This window comes from Choloepus didactylus, chromosome 6 (genome assembly GCF_015220235.1).
Source record: "Choloepus didactylus isolate mChoDid1 chromosome 6, mChoDid1.pri, whole genome shotgun sequence".
NCBI classification, from domain to species: domain Eukaryota; kingdom Metazoa; phylum Chordata; class Mammalia; order Pilosa; family Megalonychidae; genus Choloepus; species Choloepus didactylus.
The window spans coordinates 69888364-69911506 of record NC_051312.1 but is presented as its reverse complement, the minus strand read 5'-3'; the positions used below and the strand labels follow the sequence as shown (position 1 = coordinate 69911506).

Below are 23143 nucleotides of genomic sequence, written 5' to 3'. Positions count from 1 at the left end.
GAGGATGTGCTGGAAAGGGGAAGTTTAGAGTCTTGTATATCACCATAAGGAAAGCTGGAGGTTAAAACATGGGAATGCATAACACAGTGAATCTTGTGGTGGACAATGTTGTGATCAACTGTACAAATATAAAAAAGTTTTTTCATGAACCAGAGCAAATGTATAACACTATTACAAGGAGTTAATAATAGACTAACAAACTATGGACTATAATTAACAGCAATATTTAAATACTCTTTCATCAATAGTAACAATATACCACACCAATGCTAAGAGTCAATAATAGGAGGGGATAAGAGTTATGGGGGAATTAGGGTTTTCATTTTTATTTTTAGTTCTTTTTGGAGTAATGAAAATGTTCTGAAACTAATCATGAGGATGCATGTACAGCTATGTGATGTTACATGAGCCAGCGATTGTATACTTTGAATGGGCTGTATGGTGTGTGAATATATCTCAATAAAATTGCATTTTAAAAAAAGATATTTATTCCTGCCAATGCTGTGAAAATGAGAAGACAGTTCTTACAGAACATACAGTTTCTTGGGAAAAACAGACATTGAATAGTAAAACATACAGCTGATCCTCATTGTTTGCAGTAGTTATGTTCTATAAAGTTGCTGCAAACACTGAATTAGTGGTTACTGAAATATCGTCCCTGGAGGAAATACAGGGTTAGGCTCCTGCAAGCCTCTAGCCATGACATTTTCATCAACTGATCAATACATAACCTTGTTTTATGTGTTTGTGTTTAAAGACACCTTATTTCATATATATTATTGATTCATTAACTTTGAATTCATGGTCAACGGCACTATAACATATGCCTTAAAAAAGCAAATCTAATGTATCACGGCCTTCTTGCACTTCGGAACACGAGACAGTACTTCAGAACTATGCTTGGGGGCATTTCAAACAGCAAAATCACCAGTAAGAAGAAAAAAAATGTAAAACACATGGCACTAAATATAACGTGAAAAGGACACTTGTTCTCAGTCTTAGAACGTTGCCCTGTTTGACCTTAGCTGGGAATGTGCACATCAGGTGACTGAAATTTTTTGCACTCTGTGTATGACCGTGAATGACTGCAGAAGTGCCATGAGTCTTGATTTTTGCAGTTACCAGTACATTTTAGTGAGTAGGTGAATTTGCAAATACAGAATCTACAAATAATGAAGATTGACTGCAATTATTTAATTACTATTATAGTAAGTGCTGAAAAGGAGTAAAACAAGTTGCTAAAAGAGGATATGACCAATCACCTGACTTCATGCAGAGAGGCAGGGAGGGCTTCCTTGAAGTCATGCTGTTTGAACTGAACTCTGAGGATTTAGTAGACAATATCTAGCAAAGGAGGTGTGTGGAACTAGGGGAAGCAACATAGGAGAGAGCATTCCAGGAAGCTGAAACAACATGTGCAAGGGTCCTGAAGAAGGGAAAAGCTGACTTCTCTCAGGAAGAATGTGGCTGAAATGCAAAGATCAAGGAGGTCAGTGCCCAAGAGGAAGCCGGCAAGGCAGGTAGAGGCCAGATCATGCGGAGCCTTTTTTGGCCACGTTAAAGACTTTGGTCTTTACCTTATGGGCAATAGAAAGTATCAAAAGGTTTTAGGCCCAAAATTTACATGATTCTATTTTTTAAAGATAGTTCTAACTGTTATGTGGGAAAGGTATTGGAGGGAAGGAGATAGGAAGATATTTCATTAGTCTGAACTGATTGATGATAGTAGGTAAGCCTTGGCTTGTGGCAGTAGAGATGGAGAAAAGTGGGTAGTTTTGAGATATATTTATGAGGTAGAATTGACAAACAACTACGGTCTGGGAATTCAAATTATTAGATATGAATTTAAGTTAAAAAAGGGAAAACAATGTAAATTTAAAGGGAAGTCCCCATTTAGATAACAGGGTGGCAGAGAAGTCTTCTTTGAGGATATATTTTTGCAGAGAATAAAGGGTGATATGGCAGAGTTAGATTTTAGGCCTAAAACCTAAAACTCTGGTTGTTGGAGATTTTTTATTTATTTCATAATATATAGAAATATTTTGTATATTACATATTAGTTACATATATTCATATACATAACATGAATACATATGTGTAGTCAAAATGTTCCCTTAAGAAAAATAAAAAGCTCTGAGATGTTCCAGTCACGTTTGTTGAATATAGGGTTACACAGACTGGGCTACTTAGTCCAGTTGGTTTGCTTGGAAAATAATGAAGTATTTAGAGAATGTGTTTGTATTATACAGCATAAATTGTACCTACAGATATAATGCTACTTTGTTTCTGCTTTCTCATTCCTGAGAGAAAAGGGACTCCTAACAACTGAAACCATTGGTTTCAAGCAAAGCCAAACACAGACACAGCAGCCAGAGAGAAAGTTCTCCAGCTGCCTTAGTTTCCTTCAATCATCTGGAATCAGGCATTCCTGGCCCTTGACAAGGCCTGAATAGTGAAAGATGAGTTGTGACCATCTGGTACTTCTGGGCAGATGCCATTGGATTGTGAAGAAAGCACTGGGCTAGGAGTTAGGAAATATGAGTTCTAATCCCAGTTCTATACCTGGCTTCCTGGACTGCCTTAAATAGATTACTTGGCCTCTCTCTGGGCCTTTGGTTTTTCAGCTATAGAATTTGGAGCAAATTATCTCTGAGTTTCCCATAATACTCATTCTGTGATTCAAAAAGAGAATATGAAGCTCCCTATTTAACATTTCACAGACACAGTTTCTCTAGTCATTCATTAATTTAACAACCAAAAGAGAACTCACTATGTGCTAAGTTCTACTGTAGTCATCAGACACACAACAGTGAACAAAAACAGACACATTCTCATGGAGTTCATATTCTAGTGTCTCTACATAAATCCTGAGTCAATAAGAAAAGTGTCTTTAATAAACAGTTAAAAGAAGATCTTTTGATTTTTTGTTTTTAAGCATCCATTAGAGGAAGCAGTTTGTTCTTTCAAGACTTATCCTAGGCACTAGCTCCTTCCTCTGGGAAGCCTTTCCTCTGAAGACTAAGTAGCATTAAGTAGTTTCTTCTGTCTTTACAGCATTTTGTGCTATGTGACTTATTCATAAATTATTTGTAATTTGTATGTTGGTGTTAGTCATCTCTATCAGACTATAAACTCCTTGAATAAGTGACCATTTACCTCCAGCACCCTTAGCACAGTTTTAGGTCAGAGTAGGTTCTCAGTCCAAACTTGATGAATAAATCTGAACTGTTGTAACATGTTGTATCTGAAACCCCAAAATTTCTATGACTTGGATTGGAAGGGCTTTTACAGCAGGATTATGCCCATGGCTAAAATTTGACTCTTGGGCTCTTTCCAGTTTTCCTTTATTCTCCTGTCCTTTCCTGCTCCTGCATTTTTCTCCTATACCAAGGCTCAACCTTACCCAGGTACTGTTTCCACAGCTGTCAGCTCTCCACGGCACACTGTGGATTCATCCTTAGCAGTGGATCTCCCAGCACAGGGTCCTCCAAAGTGGGGTGGGCACATCCCAGGGAGTGCTGTAGAAAATCCACTGGAGTATGAAAAGAAAATACACACACACACACACACACACACACACACACACTGCTTACCAAGAAAATAAAAAAATCAAGATTTAATAACATTTTATGTGTGCATTGACATCAGCAGCCCTGATTGGTCTACATGTCAGATGTGTCTTGGCACATACTATACTCAGGTAACCTGAAGGGAAGGGGGGAAGGGAGTTTCCACTGCAAGGAGGGGGGGTCACTAGGTCACTGAGGGTTCAGTGAGGTAGATTTACAGATCATGTTATCTGGTTTTTTGTAATTTGTTCTCACAAAATAAAAAGGTAGCTTTGAAAGAGTCCTGCAAAGAAAGTACAGTTTGAACACTATACTAACAATAGCAAATACTTATGTGGCATTTACTATGTACCAGGCACTGTCCTGAGTGCTTCATCTCTGTTAACTCATTAATCGTCACAGAAACCTTGTCAGGAAGGTACTTTTCTTATTCCCATTTTAGTAATGAAGAAACTGGGACCAAGAGACATTATGTACGTTGCTAGTAAGTAGAAGAGCTGCAATTAAACCCAGGCAGTCTGCCTCTAGATCAATCAATGCTCTTTAACTACAATATGATACTGCTTGTAAGCATCAGGAAACAAGAAAATGGCAGAGCAAAAACTTCTCAGTCAGACATCTTAGGAAACTAATAGGCATGATGATTTTGTTGTTTGATAACTGTGACAGTGAAAAAATTTTTTATAAACCATCAAGAAGATATTTGAAATATGGAATTTGCATTCACTATCCTTAATGATGAACTTTGCCTAAGTTATTTATTGTGCCCAGTCAACAATAGTAGTGCATGTGATGAATTTATAATTAAATTAATCAACATGCATTAGTGGTGCGAATTTGCTTTCACTAAACGAATACCAGATTTTAAAAAAATTGTTGACTACTGCCCTAGAGATTAAGTGATGGCTAAAACTTTTATGAGGGTCCAGAAGCTGACACTCCAAAATGTTCATTGCGGTTACTTTCTGGGGAACGAAATTGTGAGTGGGAAACAGTTCTAAGATAAAATTTCCACTGTTCACATATATGCTTAAATATTGTTAGAATTTCACAAAATCACTTAGTTTTCAGGTCTGCTACAACAAAAGTACCACTGACTAGATGCCTGAAGCAATAGGAGTTTTTTGTTTTAGATTTTGAGACTGAAAGTCCAAAGTCAAGGTGACAGTAGGATCATGCTTTCTCTGAAGTCTGTGACATTATGGTGGTAGCTTGCTGACAATCCATATCTCAATCTCTCCTCTGCCATCTGCCTCCTGTCTCCTACTGACTCCCATTACTGTGTCCAAATTTCCTCTGCGTATAAGGACTCTAGTCATATTGGATTAAGGGCCACCTTGATTCAGTTTGGCCTCTTAACTAATAGGAGCTTCAAAGATCCAATTTACAAATGAGTTCACAGACACAGGACCTGTGGTTAGGATTTGAACATGTCTTTGTGGGGGACATGATTCAATCCATAACAGTTGTTTTATAGGGAAGAGAAAAAGAACAAAATTTATTTACATGTCTCTCTCTTACCAATAAAAAGTGCCTAACTTTAGCATGGCATTTAAGGTCTTGTGGGATTTGTTTGTGATTCACTTTTAAGCTTTCACAATGCCTTCTGTTATTTTTGCCTGCCAGGAATCTTCTCTCACTTGTGTTTTTATTCCAGCTGTCAATCACAGCACTCAGTTTAGAATTTAGCCATTGAGTTGGCATGTGACCCAGACTGGGCCAATCGTAGGTAAAGGGGCCCCTTTAACTCACTGTGATGCATTCTACCCAATATCTGAGGCTCAAATGCCAAGTCCTGACAGCCATTTTCCTTCACACCTAGGACTTTATATATACCTCTGTAATATCATTTTACTATATATTTTTTAGTTGTAGATAGAGCTGCCATTTGAGATTGTTGTGCAAATTGTGCAATGCACATGATGCCTGGCTAATAGTGAGCAAAAGACTTGAATTCCAGTCCAACTTCTGTTCACCAAGCAGCCTTTGCCAATTTGCACACTGGACAGTGCTGTTCTAGTTAGATTGCTCCCTGAGAGTAGAGAATGCTCTTATTCATCTATTTGACACAGTTCCTGGCAACATGCTTTATCATAGAAGACTTTCAATAGATTTCTGTAAAGCTGCATTTCCGAGTACATTTTCAGACATAAAACTCTTCCATGCTCCATCATTTTTAATCTTTTTTCAATTATGCAGGAAATCAGTCAACATACTGACTTTACTCTCACTTAAGCATCTATCACAATGTCAAACACCTTAGGGATCTTTTAATAGAGATTAATTTATTATGATAAATGATCCTTGCTAATTTTCTGTTCTTTTCACCACATTTCTCATCTATTTTTATGATCTACTTTTTAAGTGTTATTTATTGTATGTTATCTTCCAAAGAGCCTTGTATGATTGCATTGCTCACACACATAATAAATTTTGAAGTTTTTGTAGTTAAATCAAATGAGACATTGAATCTGGCTAAGAATTTTATGATTCCTCTTACATAACAGTGCCATACACACACATACACACAGCAAAAATCCAATAAATATTGATTATTGACAAAAATGGTGATGATGGAGTTAAAAACCTATATCTTGGATACAGATAAGTAAATCAGATAATAGTTCAAGTTTCTGAAACACTTTTTTAAATTTAAAAAAAAGACCTTATTTTCTGTGCATTTAGAAAATTCTGTCAACAGCTAACATCTAATTTTTTATATCAGAGGACTTAGGTAAACTAATGAGAAGATAGTCTTTTATTGACTTGTACTGTCTGTGAAAAACCTTGATTGAGACGTTTACATGGTATTATGCTAAAAACTGCCTGCTTTATAAAATAAAGAAAGAGGAAGAGGAGGAAAGGGCTAACAACTCTATCTTCTTTAAGGTACATGGGGAGAGAGATTGATAATCCTCCAGAAAATATCAACTATAAAGATTTTTTTTTAAAACTCTAAAAAAAATGATGAAGTAGTGGGATCATCTAGTCTAGGGAAAACTGCAGAATGACTGAAAAACCAGTTTGAATATATAAAAAGTAAAGATCAAGCAGAAAAGACCACTTGCTGAAATTTCTTAAAGAAAAGTGCAGGAACTTCAAATCGCCCAACTTGGTTAAAGAATAAAAGTGATTGTCATTGTTTTAATCCACTGATGATAAATTATACTTAACATATAATCATTCAGAAAGTTAAAATATAGCATCTATAGAAACAAACAATGCTTTGTCTGTAATGAAAGGCATCAGAGCTAGAGTCCTTGTGTTTAAATCCTAGCTCCACCCTTGGCAAGTCACTTCTCTATTCCTATTTCCTTGACTGTAAAATGAGGATGATAATTGGACAGAATTCAGAATGTTATTGTGGGGAGTAATGAGATACCATGTATAAAATATTTAACACAAGGCCTGGACCATAGTATGCACTCAATAAACATTTATAATTGTTGTTAGAGATAGAATAAAGAATTTATGAACCAAAGTAGAAAGTAAAAGACGATAAAAAGTTTTTAAATACTGAGCACCTACAATGTATCAGTCCCCATGTTAACCAGTTTGTATACCTTATTTATTTTTTAAAAAATTAGTTGTTTTTAAATTACAAAAGAAAAATTTGCCCCCAGTAAAAGAATCAAAAGAACACTGCATGATTTAATTATGAAAGTGAAAAATAAAGACCTCAACTAACCCTCTACTTCCATTGGCATTGACAATCTCCATTCCAATGACTTGGAGATAACCCCTATAAACATTTTTGGGGAGGGAACGCAAGGCATATCCTGCTAGAGATTTCTATGCCTATACTAGGACACACATATATAAACCCATCTTTCAATACACAAATACTATAATACTATTCTGCAACTTGCTTTTTTCATTTATTATATTTTCTGTATCAGTTTTTCAAATAAACTTATCATTTTTTAAGAATTTTGGATTTACAAAAAAGTTGCTTGCTAACATCTTATTAACCATTAGTCAAAAATAAAAAATTAACATTTGTACATTGATATTAACTGAACTCCAGACTTCATTCTAATTTCACCAGTTTCCTTAATAAAATCAATTTTTTGTCCTAACTAGGACTCCACATTGCATTTAGTCAATATTAACAACTGCATAGTATTACAAAGTATGAATGTATCATAATTTACATGATTCCATTGACAAATATTCAGATTGTTTCCACTTTTGGATTATTATAAACAATGCTATAATGAATGTCATTACTTATATATCTTTGTGCACTTGTACTGTAAGATAATCTTAGAAATAGACTTGCTGGGTCAAAGTATGTGGACATTTGGAATTTTGATTTATATTGCCAAATTGCCTTCAAAAAATTTACCTTAATTAATATTTCACCAAATTAAAATGAGTTATTCCCCACAAACCTTGCTAATCTGAGAGTGAAAATGGTAATTTGTTTCATTTGTAGTTCTTTAATAATGAGTAAGATTGAGCGTCTTTTCAGGTGTTTAAGGCAATTTGTATTTCTTTTTTAATGACACTGCCAATTTATTTCCATTAAGCTTTCTTCTATTGGGTTTTTCATTTTTTCCTTATTGATTTGTAAGAGCTCTTTTATATTAAGGAAATTAGCCATTTGTCATACTTGTTGCAAATACTTTTCCAGCTGATATTTTGTCTTTTGATTTATTTATATTACTATTTTGCTACATAAAATTTTTAATTGCCGTCTTTTCCTTTACACTTCTTGGTTTTGTTTTTGTTCCCTGCCAATATTATTTTTGAACAATCTCCTTTGTATACATTATTTCTAATTCAAAATTCTATGGAGTAATTATCACAAATGACCCTTGACATTCTCAAGGAATATTTCTTGAGACCCCTTCAAATCCTATATTTACAAACACCACACTGTTGCAAAGATCTTATTAAATCTATCCAAAAAAGATCAATACCATGACTTCAACTTACGTTATTGGATACCTCCTCATTCTCACACTTTAAAATTCTGGTCTTTGTAGAACCCCAGAGGAAGCTAGGATGAATCTTGGTCAATTTGTCATGGTTGCCTTAAGCTCTGACATTTGTGTCTCCTCCTTCGATATGCTTGCCAAAGCATTTGCTGTTGATGTGCCCTTTTTAAAAAGAAAAAATATATATGTTGAATGCTGACCTGTGAACCTTTTCTTTTATGAACTTCAACTCAGAAAGAGGCAAGTAGCAATGATTTTTATTTCTATTTTATGTCAATGAAAATGCTTCTTCAGGTCCTTGAATCACTCTTTCTTTGAGTTCAAAGTAGGGTTAGAATCCCACTAGTGGCTTTCCTCTATTGCTTCATGAAAATATTTGTACTTGTACCTAAATTTCAGCTGGATTACATTTTCTTGACCATCATGTTTCCTATTCTTTTCTCTACACCAAAAGTTTGTCATCTTTTCAAAGCTTACTATACTCAACCGATGACCAAGTTTTTCAGTGGCGGAAGTACTCACTGAAATAGTGTCCCAAATTGCTTTTTTTTGCTTCCTTATTGGTCTCATTTCCATTGCAAATATAAGCCATTGCCTAATTTTACATCTCACCCTTTAACTTAAAGGGCCTACTTCTTGGTTAAGAACCAACATTTTCTTAATTTCTTTACTTTAATCTTTTAAATAGTTGGATTTATTTTCAGAATCGTTTTTCAGGAAGAAACACAATTTTAATCATTTTCATGGAGGTACTACATAAGCAGAGAGGAGAGAGAAACAATTAAGTTATATCACAGTAGGGCTGCTAGCTAATTAGCAAGATTTACTCATTAGCTAAGGGACTAGTTTGTTTATTCACTTATGCAACGAGTATTTTAAAGTACCTACTATTTGCGAGGCACTATTAGAGCTGCATGAGCCTTCATGGAACTCATCTAGTGCTAGGATAATTACAGCCAGCATGTCAGTTTATTCTCTTAGCCACTTAGCTATACAGTTTTCTATTCTCTGTCATAACCACTAATGTGTAAAATGCACATTTCTTCTCTAGCACAATTACAGAGTACCACATGTCATGGACTTTACTGGCCCAAACTGCAAATGTTAATGTATTACCCCTGTTTTCTAGTTGAGAAATAGAGGTTCAGAGGAGTCTTACATGGAGTCAGTGGCAGAGCCTGGACCCCCAAACATGTCAGTCTGGCTCCAATACTACCTAATACTGATTCTAAAGATTTACTTTCTAACCTTATTAAAACATAGTCATTTTTTTACCCAATACACTTAACATTATTACTAATAGTTACAATTATAATGGTGAATACTATGGCTAGCTCTTAAATTGTAGAATATGACTTTGATTATATGGTTTTTAAAAAATAGTCTAAAATACCAAGGGTCCTAAAAATAGTTTAAAACACCAAGGGTCCTGAAATAAAAAAGAAAGGAAAGAAATATATTAAATATTACCATGAGCACTTTTAAATACACTTTTATTTTAGAATAATTCTAGTTTTGCAGAAAAGTTGCCAACATACACCAGAGTCCCTGTATACTCCTGCCAGTTCCCCCATTGTTAACATCTTACATTAATAAGGTAAACTTGTCAAATTAGTACATTACTATGAACCAAACTACAGATTTTATTTGGATTTCACCAGTTTTTTCATTAATGTTCTCTTTCTTTTCTAGGATCCAATCCATGTTGCCTCATTGCATTTGGTTATCATGTCACCCCAGGTCTCCTATGGTCTGTGACACTTTCTCAATCTCTCCTTGTTTTTCATGACCTTAACAACCTTGAGGTATCCTGTACAATACTCCTCAATCTGTGTTTGTTGTTTTTCTCGTGATTCAACTGGGGTTACACTATGAATATTTTAAAGTGAAGAGAAAAAGGAAATAACCTCCAACCCAAATTATAAGGAAAATGCAGCAGGCCGCTAACCTACACCAATACTGGCATTTGTGCTGATACATATATATATATTTAATGTGAATCTCACTTTTAAAAAAGTCATTGATACAACAAAAATTTATTAAACATGTAGTATGTGCCAGACACTGTTCTAGGCACTGAGGATACAACCAGTTTAGATAGGGTGGTCACAAAAAAACCTCACTGAAGACAGGTAATATTTGAAAGGCCCAAATGACAAGATGGAACTAGTTAAGAGTGAAGTTATTAGGGATGAACATTTCAGGTAAAGGGTATAACTAGTACAAAGGCTTTGGTGCAGAGACAAACAAATATTCTTAAAAGCTCAATAAAAGTAAAGTGGCTTGGTCATTAGTGTGTAAGAAGAAGAGTGTTAGATAAGATGAGCGAGACAGGCTAAGCTAGATTACATTGAGTTTTATAGGTCATGGCAAGAACTATGGACTTTAATCTGAATGGAATAAGACCATTGTTGATGCTTCTAACTAAGGGAAAGATATAAACATATTTTTAAAATTGCACTGTGACAAATGGATTGTTGGGGACAAAAATGCCAGGAGTGCAACTAGGAGGCAATTGCACTAGTCCATGCAAGAGAGGATAGTGACTAGAATGGAATGGCAGTGGTGGATATAGAAAGAAGTGGTTGGATGTGAGACGTATTTCAGAAGTGGAAGCAACAGCACTTACTAATGAATTAAATTAAGAGGAAGACTCTTAGCTTTTTAGCTTAACTGACTTGACAGTGGTGCAATTTATTGTGATGGGAAGAACTGATAGAGGATTTGTTCCAGGAGGGAAGTGGGGGAAAGTTTGGAAAGCAAATGTTTTATTTAGATCAAGTTACATTTGAGATGTTTCAAGATATCAGAAAGATAGATAGATATGAGTCTGGAGCCCAGAACAGAGGTCAGGGTTAGAGACATAAAATTTATATATACAATAAATAGACAAACACATATACATGTAATATCAGTAATTTAATATACTAGAAAGAGTAGCAATACATCTGTATGTGTTATTTATTTATTAATTCACATATTCCTCAAATATTTATTGTATCCCAGCAGTCTAACAGGCTCTAGAATAGGTAGGCCACTAAAGAGAGGAGTGTGCAACCATAGAAGGTGGATTGTGAGAAGAAAATATTAGAACTTTTTCTTGTATTCATTTTTATTCAAAATCAATTTTTAAAAAAAAAGCCTACCTAGGGGAAGAAGGTGGCAGCATAGAGAGGAGTGGAAGCTAGTTAGTCCTCCTGGAACAACTAATAAACAACCAGGAACAACTAGTAAATAATCGGGAATAACTGGGGGGGGACAAACGTGACTGACCACTCTTCATATACCAACCTGAATTGGGAGGAATGCCCAAGATTGCAGCATAAAATCTGTAAATAAAAACTGCAGATCTAAGCTGGGAGCCCCCTCCCCCCACGGCCCAAAATGCAAAGCCTCTCAGTGCTAGAAAGCAGCACTCTCTGAGCAAGTGAATGTAGCTCAGCCGAGCTCCAACTAGGGTTTTAATTCACAAAGGTGGACTGCTCAGTACAAGCTACAAATCCCCAACAAGCAGACAGAGGCTTTTGGTGACAACTGACCTTGGAGAGCCAGAGGACCTCTCCAGGAGGGAGGGGAAGCCCAGAGGACCAGGTGCTATCTCTGGCCAACAGGTGAAACTGAGAGGGGCTGCAGACTGACCCTGAAGGGGGAGCTTTCTGTCCCTTTCTCGGCTGAATGGAAAAAGCCTCAGCCATTTTCAATTCCCAGCGCTCTGACCCAGACAAGGCTGGAAATAGCAGAGTCAGAGACTATTCAAATGCAAATGACCTCTCCCTAGGGGGTGCACCTTCCCTAAGAGAAAAGAGGTGGTGCCAAGCTCTACCACCCGCCTTCTATTCAGAGCAAGATCCCAGAGCCTGGGGGAAAACAGCCAATTAACGTGGTTAAGTTGATTTACCAATTACGTTATTATTTCATTAAACCAACCCTAACTAAAATGAAAGTGGCTAAAAAAGATTCCTGGAAAGAAAACATGAATTGGAGATTATAATTCAAGCATAAGCAAAAAGGTAATGGTAGAGATGATACTTCTATTTTTAGCATGAGTTCTACAGAAGGCACCTTAGTAAGTAATGGGAATGACATTTTGAAAACAGGTATTTGGCAATATTCCCAATATTATGTGATTTTGAGGCAAAAATGTATGTGTGCTACCCAGGACCAGGACTAGATGAGGCATTCACTTCTGGCCCAAAATTTAAGAAGACACCAAAAACTCAGTAACCAATACAACCACTATCTTGATGCAATCTATGATAAAATATCAAAATTTTAAATGAAGTCAAGATCAGTATCCTATAAATAATGTATATACTTCAACTTGAAGACAAAACTTTCCAACCTATTAAAAAATCTTCCAAGCAAAGCATTTCAAAGAATTTTGAAATCATTTGTTAAAAATATAAAAATACAACATCTTCTGGTTGATATCAGGGAAGACGGAAAATTACTAGAAGAATTTCAATTAAAATCTTTGCATGGCTTATGGATAGAACTGATAAAACTGGGTACTGTACTTGGATTAGTAAAAGCAGCCAAAAAGGCACTTCTTCCATTAGATTCTAATATCCTTGTGAGTTACCTTTTTCAGCTATGACAGCCATTAAAACCAAGAACAGAAATAACCTGAGTGTAGAATCAGACATTTTAGTATCTTTCAAACAGTATTAAAGATTTTTAAAATAATGTAGCATAGTCAATCATGTTGCTTTCACTAAATTTTTTTAGTGGGAGTAAAAAGAATTCTTAAATACCATTAGTATAAAAATAACTTAAAATTATATAAAATGTTTACTTCATCTTTATCTTATTCTTTTTATAATTTTTAGAGATATTTTACAAACTTACAGGAAAGTTGAAAGAGTAATACAAACCCCACACAGAGAACTCCAACACATCCCCACACCCCCAGATTCCCAGATCCACCAGTTTTCACATTTTGCCAACTTTGTTGTATCATTCTATCATCTATCATCTATCTATCTATCTATCTATCTATCATCTATCTATCTATCTAGTTTTCTGAACACTTGAGAGCATGTTGCATACATCATGCTCCTTGAAGACATAATATTTCCATGCACATTTCCTACAAACAAGGATATTCACTTATGCAATCACTTTAAGTGCAGTTATGAAGTTCAAGAAGCTTAATGTTGATATAAAGCTTACATTCTTCTTAGCTCCCATCCACTATCCTGTAACAAATTTAATCATCTTTTTAGTTTCTTTTTTTTTTTTTAATTGTGGAAACACATGTATCACGTAAATCTTCCCATCCCAACCCCTCCCAAGCATACATTTCAGAGGGAATAATCACATTCACAATGTTGCAGTACCCTCACCACCATCCATTCCTAAAGCTTTCACTCAAACCATTTTGCATTAATTCCCCATTGTCCCTACCCCTACCCCTGGTAACCTATACTTTACTTTCTGTTTCTGTGAACCTTCATATTCTCTGATATTTGCTTTGTGGTTTCTATGGGGCTTAAGTTTAACATCCTAAATCTATAACAATCTCGTTTGCTTTGAAAGCAACTTAACAACTTCAATTGCATATATAAACCATGTTCCCAAACCTCTTTGTCTCCACACCTTTATGTAGTTCTTGCCACAAATTACACATTTCTATATTATGAGTAAAAAACCATTGATTTACCCTTACATTTTATGCGTTGGCCTTTTAGATCCTGTTGGAAGTAAAAAGTGGATTTTCAAATAAAAAATACAATAGAATTGGTATTTCTATTTACGTATATCATTATCTTTACCAGAGATCTTTATTTCTTCATGTGGGCTTCAGCCAGTTGTCCTGTGTCCCTTCCTTTCAACCTGCAGAACTCTCTTTAGCACTTCTTGTAGGGCCATTTTAGTGGTGACAAAGTCCCTCAGCTCCCATCTATCTGGTAGTGCCTCAATTCCTCCCTCATCTTTGAAAGACAGCCCTGCCAGAATCAAAACCCCTGGATAGCAATGTTTCTTTTTGCTTTCAGCACTTTGAACGTGTCTTCCCACTACCCTCCTACCTCCACAGTTTACCGTGAGAAATCAGCACTTAATCTGGTTGAAGATCCTCTGTATGTTACATATCACCTCTCTCCTGTGGCTTCCAGAACTCTCTCTCTATCCTTGGTATTTAACAGTCTGATCATAACATGGCATAGTTGGAGTCTATTTGTATTTATTCTGTTTAGAGTTTGGTAAGCATCCTGAATGTGTATACTCATGCCTTTTGCTAAATCTAGGTTTTCAGTCATTATTTCCTTTAATACTCTCTCAGCCCCTTTCTTTTCCTCCTCTCTCTCTGGGATTCCCGCAGTGCATATACTGGCAGGCTTGATGGTGTCCCACAGGTTCCCCAGGCCCTGTTCATGTCTTTTCACTCTTTCCTCCCTCTGCTTCTCAGTCTGAACGACTGTACCATCCTCAAGGTCACCAACTCCTTCCTCCACCAGCTCTAATCTGTCAGTGGAACAGCTCCCATCTGTTTCTGTGGTCTTCAGTTCTGTTTGGTTCTTTTTCATAATCTTCATCTTTCCATTGATATTCTCTTGGTATTCATCTATCATTTCCCTGATTTCCCTTTTTTTTTTTTTTTTTTTGCCATGTTTTCTTTTAGCTCTCTGAGCATATTTAGGACCATTTTTTAAAAGTCTTTGTCTGGAATGTCCCAGGACCAAGGCTCTTCATTTATAGTTTCTAATGCTTTAATCTTCTCCTTTGTCTGGGCCATCACTTCCTGCTTCTTTCTATATTTTGTAATCTTTTGTTGAAACCTGGACATTTTGATATTTTAGTAGGTTGTCACTAGAATTTAGGCTCTGAGGCATTTGTTCCTTAAGCTAGTATCCAGCTAGTGTTATGAAAGAGTTTTCCTTGAATGACAGGAGCTAAAAAAAGTGGAAGTAAAAAGAAAACGCTTTTCCCAATCTTTGCAGACTGACCTGTGCCAATGCTCTCCTTCAGGGCTTATTCATACATTGAGTTTGGAGAACAGCTCTAGGCCAACATGTAGGGGCCTCCATGATTCTTTTTGCACATAACTTTTGTCTTGGGCATGAGAGTGTGGCCCTAGGAATGTCTCTGTTTGCAGGTTTCTGAATGTCTCCTCTTCCCTAGGAGACAGTTTACCCATAATCCTGGCATTGCACTGTATGTCATACAACCAGCATTCCCTTGTCCCAGGCAGCATGACTTGACTGCTCTCACACAGTGTTCTGTAGGAGAGCTCAGTGATCCACCTTCTACATTCAGGGCAAGTCCTGGGACAGGCCACCCTTATGCAGAGTGGGCCAGTCATACATGCTCCCAGTAGGTGCACAAGGGTTACTCAGCTCCCTCTAGAACTGCTACCAGGGATCTACACTGGAGCATGGGTCAACATTGACTCAATGAAGGATCTTGGGGTGGGGGGGCGGGGAGCGCAAGAACCAAGGAGCCAGGAGATCCTACCACTTTTAAATGGACTTTTCCTTAATTCAGAGCTCTCCCCTTTACTGCAGTCCTTTAACTGTTTTCTGGAGCTTTGAGAAAGATGTTTCTGCCAGTCCTTGCTAGTTGTTCCATGTTGGATAAGTGGAGGGGTAAAGTGCTCCCTGAAACCTCTCATCTGGCTTTCTAGATCAGGGTGGGGCAGGTTGTTTGTCCTTTTTACATTTTTAAAATGTTTTTTAATGCCATACACAGTAGGACATGTATATAACTTAAATAAGCATACGTAATTTTTGGTAATAGGGGAGGACAATCAAAAGTTTGGTGAGCACAGGTACAGGTAGTTAATGCTGTGGGTATTAGAAACGTGCTGCAAAAGCACTATATCCATCTAAGTTTTAATGAAAGACACCTCACAAAGTATTCAAAAAGAAGTTTTGAGGAATTACAAGGATTTGGAAAAATAATGATTGCAAAATTTGTTTAGTATAAAACCTAGCAGCATGCTTACTGCCAGAGGAGACTGAAGTAGTCTAAAAATATTTTAAAGCTCCTAAATTGAAGCATATGGCAGCTCGTCTCTCAGAGGCTCAGTCCAGACTGAACCTGTTGGCGAAGGAAGTACCCTTGAAGCAGGCAGGGGAGCACGTCTCTAATGAGAATAGATGACCCTACTTCTCAGGGCAAAGGCTCTTCTGCATGGATGGCCTCTGAGGTCCCTCCAGCAGGGGCTGTCAAAATAAGACTTAAGAGGAGGGAAAAGAAAGGCAGGAGAGTAAAATGGGTAAACAAAACGCAGTCCTTTCTGAATGCAAAGGCCGGAGTCCCGTCTGAGGGAGGAGGCGTGAAGGAAGCCCGAGGTGCTTTCTCTTCTAGGAAGCGGCCGGGAGTATTTGAAGAGATGACTTTTCTAACGGGGAGGGAGCACGAGTATTGGTGGTAGAGTCAGAGTAGGGGCTGAAGACTCGAAGTGCTTCCTTGAAGGGCAGGGTGTCCGAGAAGCCCGAGACGGTATGGAGTACGCTGAGGAAGCCTTGTCTTTTCCCCGCCGGCAGAGGGAGTCCCGAGATGGAAGGTTCCGTGTTCCTCTAACGAAAGTGTTTGCATGGCTATTAAACCAATTTTGTTCATCCTGGGGCTAAGAGCAGAGGTAATTAGAGGCGAGCCACAGCTGCCTCGGCACCTCGGGCGCCAGAGGCAGGGCTCCGAGCCCAGTGGCCCGAATTCTCGCGAGACCGGCCGCCGCCATTTTTCCATTGATTGCAGCGGGCTGGGGGAGGGGCTGACGACGAAGGCGACGGCGGCGGTGGAGCGGCGGGTTGGTATCTGCGCGCTGTGTCTGAGGCCCAGGCTCGGGCCTCCGCGATCGCTGGAGCGCAGGCGGTGGAGAAGATGACTGCCGCTGCTGTTCTTTCCTGAGGTAGCGAGCCGCCGCCACCCTCCACCCTTCCGCCGGCAGGGCGGAGAGGAGCGGCCGGAGTCTGAGCGATGGTGCCCGGCGAGGAGAACCAACTGGTCCCGAAAGAGGTGAGGTGCCAATGAAGGAGGTTAGGCCCGAGGCCTGCGGACGCTCGAGGCAGCGCAGGCCAGGGCGAGGGGCTCCTGCGGGCCCGGCCCGTATGCAGGCTTGGCTGTTGGGGTGGAAAAGGGGGTGTCTGGTGGTTGCCTCGAGCAGTTGGAGACCCGACTGGATCTGCGGGGCCAGAGGAGCAGAAACCACACACACATATACAGACACACACATACACCCCGGATTTATGGGGCTGGACAAATAAAAAAAGCGGACTGGAAGAAACTACGTCCTGTTTGGGGGGAGAAGGTGGCCTTTTTAAGTTTTTCCTTAACATTGGGAGCCAAAATAGATACTTTCAAAGAAAAAATTTCTGGAGCAGTTGTTGATGGGCACGACAGGGTGACGGTGCTTCTTCTGGTTTTGACAGTGGCACTGTCTAGCTTTCTGGGCTTGTGAAATCTACACCCAACTTTGAGATCTGTGGGAGGGCAGAGTTAACTGTTACGACTTTTTTGAACTCCTGTTACTTGGTAGTACTATTGGATAGCTTAAATGGGGCCTACCACAAATCGCTGAAAAGTAGTAAATGTGCCTTTCATGTAAAGGTATAATAAAATAGCTTCACCATATGGAGAGCTGAACTACTTTTTTGCAGTTGGGTTGTGTATGTCAATATGGGTGGGTGACTTCTTAAATTCTCATAGCAAGTGAATATGAGAAATTTTGACTTCTTGGCTTTTCTTGAATAGTCGTAGGAGATTAATGGAAGAATCCAGTACTGGCCAGTGAATTTCAATATATTAATAGTATCTCTGTTGGCTTTATAAATATCGTCAGCGTAGTCAAACGTGTATTTTTTTTTATCTTCATTTTATTGAGATATATTCACATACCATGCAGTCATACAAAACAAATCGTACTTTTGATTGTTTACAGTACCATTACATAGTTGTACATTCATCACCTAAATCAATCCCTGACACCTTCATTAGCACACACACAAAAATAACAAGAATAATAATTAGAGTGAAAAAGAGCAATTGAAGTAAAAAAGAACACTGGGTACCTTTGTCTGTTTGTTTCCTTCCCCTACAAACGTGTATTTTTAACTGGCCGATCATCAAGCTAATGCTTTGGATTTTTGTTTCTCATATACCTTAAATAGAGGCAAGTGTAAGGTCGAAATAGCTGTGTAGGATCTTGATATTTATGAATGATGTTCATTAAAAATTCTTAAAATTTTGAGTTTTTGTTGTTTTGTAGTAATTCTTTGCTCCTTAAGCAAGTGCTGATAGTTCAAAAGTATTGGAGTTATGTACTTAAGATATAAATATTTTTCCAACTTTCTCAAATGAACAGTGATAGTTGTTTGCAAGGACAATTTTTTTAAAAGACAGTTATCATGTGTCAGTGTTTATTCATCAAGCATTACCAGCTCTGTACAAAGCAGATAAACAGGTGAATTAGTCAGAATGCTTGCTGTAGAAGCTTTCTAGACTACTAGGAAAGGTAAAGCTAGTTTTTGTTTTGCTCCGGTTAGGGGTTAGGTACTTTACTACATTAGTAACTATTACAAGTGAAAGGAAGTTATAGATGCTGTAAGAAAGGTGTAAACATATTTTCTTCTAGAGTTGCATATTGCTGGTTTTCATTCTTATAAAAAGCAGTTAGTCCTTGCTTAATTTTTTGACCACTAGAAAATATAATATGGGTGGAACTCTGTTTTAAGAAAACCCAATATTAGAGTCAGTTCCCTAATAATATGCATTTGCAGGAACATATCTGTTATGTAAAAAGTGATACTGCAATGCTGCCTTTACCTTTTGGAAGTTTAAAGATTAAATGTCTCTCATTTAACATGAACTCCCTTACCTAAGGCACAGTACAACTTTTTTTTTTTCTTTTTCTTTTTCTTTTTCTTTTTCTGGATCATATTCCTTTATTTTCTATTCCTTACACTTATCTTTAGTCTTCTCTTTTTCCTGCATCTTTTCAGGATTTCTGGAAAAAAGCATGTTACTGCTGTATCTTAAGACTGTCACTTGAGGTCTTTTCCTTAAATTTCTTTTCTGATGACCATACTTCTCAAAGAAGTTGCCCAAGTGCCCTCATTTTTGCTCTGGGTTATTGGAAACTATATTCCTAAAGGTCACCAGTGATCTCTTAAGTGACCAAATTCGTTGGCTTTTTCCCCTGATGTTTTTCTTCTTTGAATTCTTAATAGTATTTGATATTTTGTTTTAACCATTCCTTGATTTTGGTAATACTGCACTTTTCTGGTCTTTTTCCTACCTATTTGTCCTATCTCCCCATTCATTTGATAACGGGCTTTGTGCTCTTTCTTATCACTTTAGCCTGGTCTTTGTCATCCCCTGACTGGACTTTTTAAGTAGTAGTAGGATCATACAGTGTTAAAGCTAAGAGAGGGTGTAATGACCCTCCAGTTAAGTTAGACCATTCCCTTTACAGATGATGAGATTAGGACCAAAGTACTGAAAGTGACTTGTTCCGGGTCACAAAATGAGTAAAATAGCAGAGCTCACACTAGAACTCAGGTCCCTGCTAGTATTCCTTGATTATTTTACAGGTCCCTCCAGGTAACCTATAGGCTCTGTGAGAATAGTTTGTAACTCTTTAAGTACATTTACTAACATGGAAATAAATTTCAAAATTAAAAAATTTCTTGCACCAATTCTAATACCTTATCAGCCATCTAGAGTTTTTTGAGGACCTTCTTTAGGGAACCTCTGATCCCTACTAGATTTAGAACTTGGTTAGTTATGTGCCTGTGTAGTTGTTGAATGAATAATATATTATTCTGGTCCCTGAAATTCAGGGACAAATGAAATTCAGGAGACTGCTGAAGCAGACAAAGTGTTATGCAGGCGTCGGTAAACCATGGCCTATGTACCAAATCCAACCCTCAGCTTATTTTTGTATGACCCGTGAACTAAGAATGGTTTTTAAATTTTCGTATGGTTGGAAAACATCAAAAGTATAGTAAAATTTTAATAATATTTTGTGCCATGTGAAAATTATATGAAATTCATATTTCAGTTTTCATAAATAAATTTATTGGGACACAGTCATGCCCATTTGTTTACTATTGTCTCTGGTTACTTTTCTACAACTGTAGAGTTTGGTAGTTGCTACAGAAACCTGTATGGTCTACAAAGCCTAAAATATTTACTAACTCTTTACAGAAAATGTGCAGACCCCTGTTACAGTGGAAGAAAATCAAATTGACCTGAGTTCATATTTTGGCTCTTTTTGCCTAGTCTTGGCTAGATACCTAATGTCTCTAAGCCTCAGTTTCTTCATCTATAAAATAATGTAGGTAATGCCTGTCTGGTAGAATTGTGAGGAATAGATGAGACAATTTATGGAAAAAGGACGTGGTACCATGACTGGTGCAATAAATACTACCTTCTTTCTCTTTTCCTTCAGTATAAATTAAGGATTAAGAGCATTATAGTAGAAAAAGCAAAGGCCTTGGAATCAGACCTGGATTTGAATCTATTGTTGTGTTTATTAGCAGTATGAACTCCTGGTGAAATCTTGAACCTTTCTGCATTTCTGTGCCTGTTTTCTACTTGGTAAACATGGAATAATAATACTTACATCTCAGTTGCAGTCTGAAGTCAGGAGGATTAAATAAAATATCCTGCACTAGGTGGCCACTCAATAAATTTTAGTTTGCTTCCTTCTTAAAAGAGTGCTAACGGTGTTTAGCCAATTAATTAGCATTTCAGATATTGTTGATTATGTTTTGTGAGAACTGAATTTGTTTTATTCTTCTCAGAATCATGTGGACCTTTCTTTCTTCTTTCGTATCTATGTAGATGTACTATTTGCATTTATCTACTGTGTCTTTTTTGCTTTCTGTTTCCTTATTTTTGCTACCATTTCTTTTCATATTCTTTTCTCATTTATTTATTTATTTTTTCCTTGATCATAATATAGAACTAACCTATAGCCTCTCCTTCTAGTTCATCATCCAGGAATAATGTTTTACCATGTTATTCCTGGTTCAGAAACGACCTACTTATCATACAGGATAAATTTGAAACTACTTAGCTTGATATACAGGGCTCGGTACAATTGATTCTGGCCATAGTCTGCCCTTCAGCTTATCTCCTACTTCTCCCATGAAACATGTTTTTTAATGCAGCCAAACAAGTTTCTCTCAAACTTGCTTTATACTTCTGTTTGTACTATCCCCTCTTTCTTATTTCTTTCCATCTGTTCAGAACCTTCATACACATTTTTCCATAAATACCTTATATCTCATTTATTCTAAAAAGCCTTTTCTGACCTTCTTAACCCTAGGGATTTCTCGTTAGAATACCTTTATGTACAAGTACAGTTCATTTGGCAATTAATAAATAGTGCTTTGCAACTTCTATTATGGTTTCAAGCTATAATACACTTTATTAATATGTTATTTGTTATGAATTCCTTGACAACAGAGATCTTTGTGTTTTTCTCTCTTTTTGTTTTTTGTTTCTGTATATATCATAGGTCTAGGACAGTACCATTTTCGGAACAGATATTCAGTTAATACTTGTTAATTTGGTTATAAGATTGTAAGTAACCTTAGAATTCTAATCAGTTTTCCTCTGCTAAAATGTTAGTATCATTGGCAACCACTTTTCCAACCTTTGCTTGAATACCTTCAAGACTAATTTCTGAAATCATCTTCATCTTAGAAGAGATCTATTATTTTATGTTTTGTTGGGTTGAGAAATGTCTAGATCTTTATAGCTGCCATCTTTTGATATTTACCTGTGGACAACACAACAAATCTTCAACTATTTTCCATAGTATAGTTTTTCTTTTAGTTGAAGATTGGAGAGGGGAGTAGGAGGGCTCACCTTTTCTGTGCTCCAGTCTGAACAGCCTCAGTTCTTTTACTGCTTTCCAGTAGCTTTCTTTTAGATATAATCCTGTTTTTTTAGTATTCTTCCTAAATTGTTGTATTTGGGAAAGAGCACAGAATGTGGTCTGTTCACTGTGGTGCATGTACCATAGGGCTTTCCCTTCACTTTTCCGTTTTACTATGTCTATAAATTGTTGTATATTGGTATAGGCTTTGATATCTCTTGTTTTTAATATCATCCCAATTTTTAATTATTGCTTCATTGTTTCTATTCTATTTCCTTATAAGGATTGTGACATTAACATTTATTGAATACTCACTATGCAAATTACTGTATACTGCCATAATAGGGAAAATTTAGAACAAATAGAAAAAGCATCATTCTTTCCTCAGGTATTTTATAGTATAATTAAAGATAAAGTGCGTATTTACTAGTGCTATTAAAGTAATACTTAAATTGAGTACTTAAAGTGGTGCTCATGCAATATATAAATGTAGAGTAGATGGAAAAATGGAAGAGAAAGAATAGAAATGTAAGTTCTAAATTTCAATGTCTTTTTTCCATCTTTTTTTCCCATGCAATAAACACTACTCTGCCTGGAATTGATTCTTGGCATCTGTTGATGATGATAGTAGTGACGAGCATTTATTGAATCTTTATTATATGCCAGATACTATTGTATATGGTTTGAGTGTATTAACTCATTTGAGCGTCACAACAATCTCTTAATTACATAAGGGGCATTCATACTGAAACAATAAGCAAAACAATAAGCAACTTGTTTTTTCATCTTGACTGGTTTCT

At 37.0% G+C, this 23143-nt stretch overlaps 1 protein-coding gene across 1 annotated transcript in view; it reads left to right on the top strand.

Annotated features, from left to right (window-relative positions):
- The first annotated feature begins 17208 nt into the window (after positions 1 to 17208).
- The window catches only part of USP47 (ubiquitin specific peptidase 47), a 171719-nt gene continuing 165784 nt past the window's right edge, over positions 17209 to 23143 (top strand). Inside the window, exon 1 of the mRNA XM_037839958.1 lies at positions 17209 to 17473. Coding sequence (XP_037695886.1) covers positions 17435 to 17473 — 39 coding nt within the window. The 5' untranslated portion in view covers positions 17209 to 17434. The remainder of the gene's footprint in view (positions 17474 to 23143) is intronic.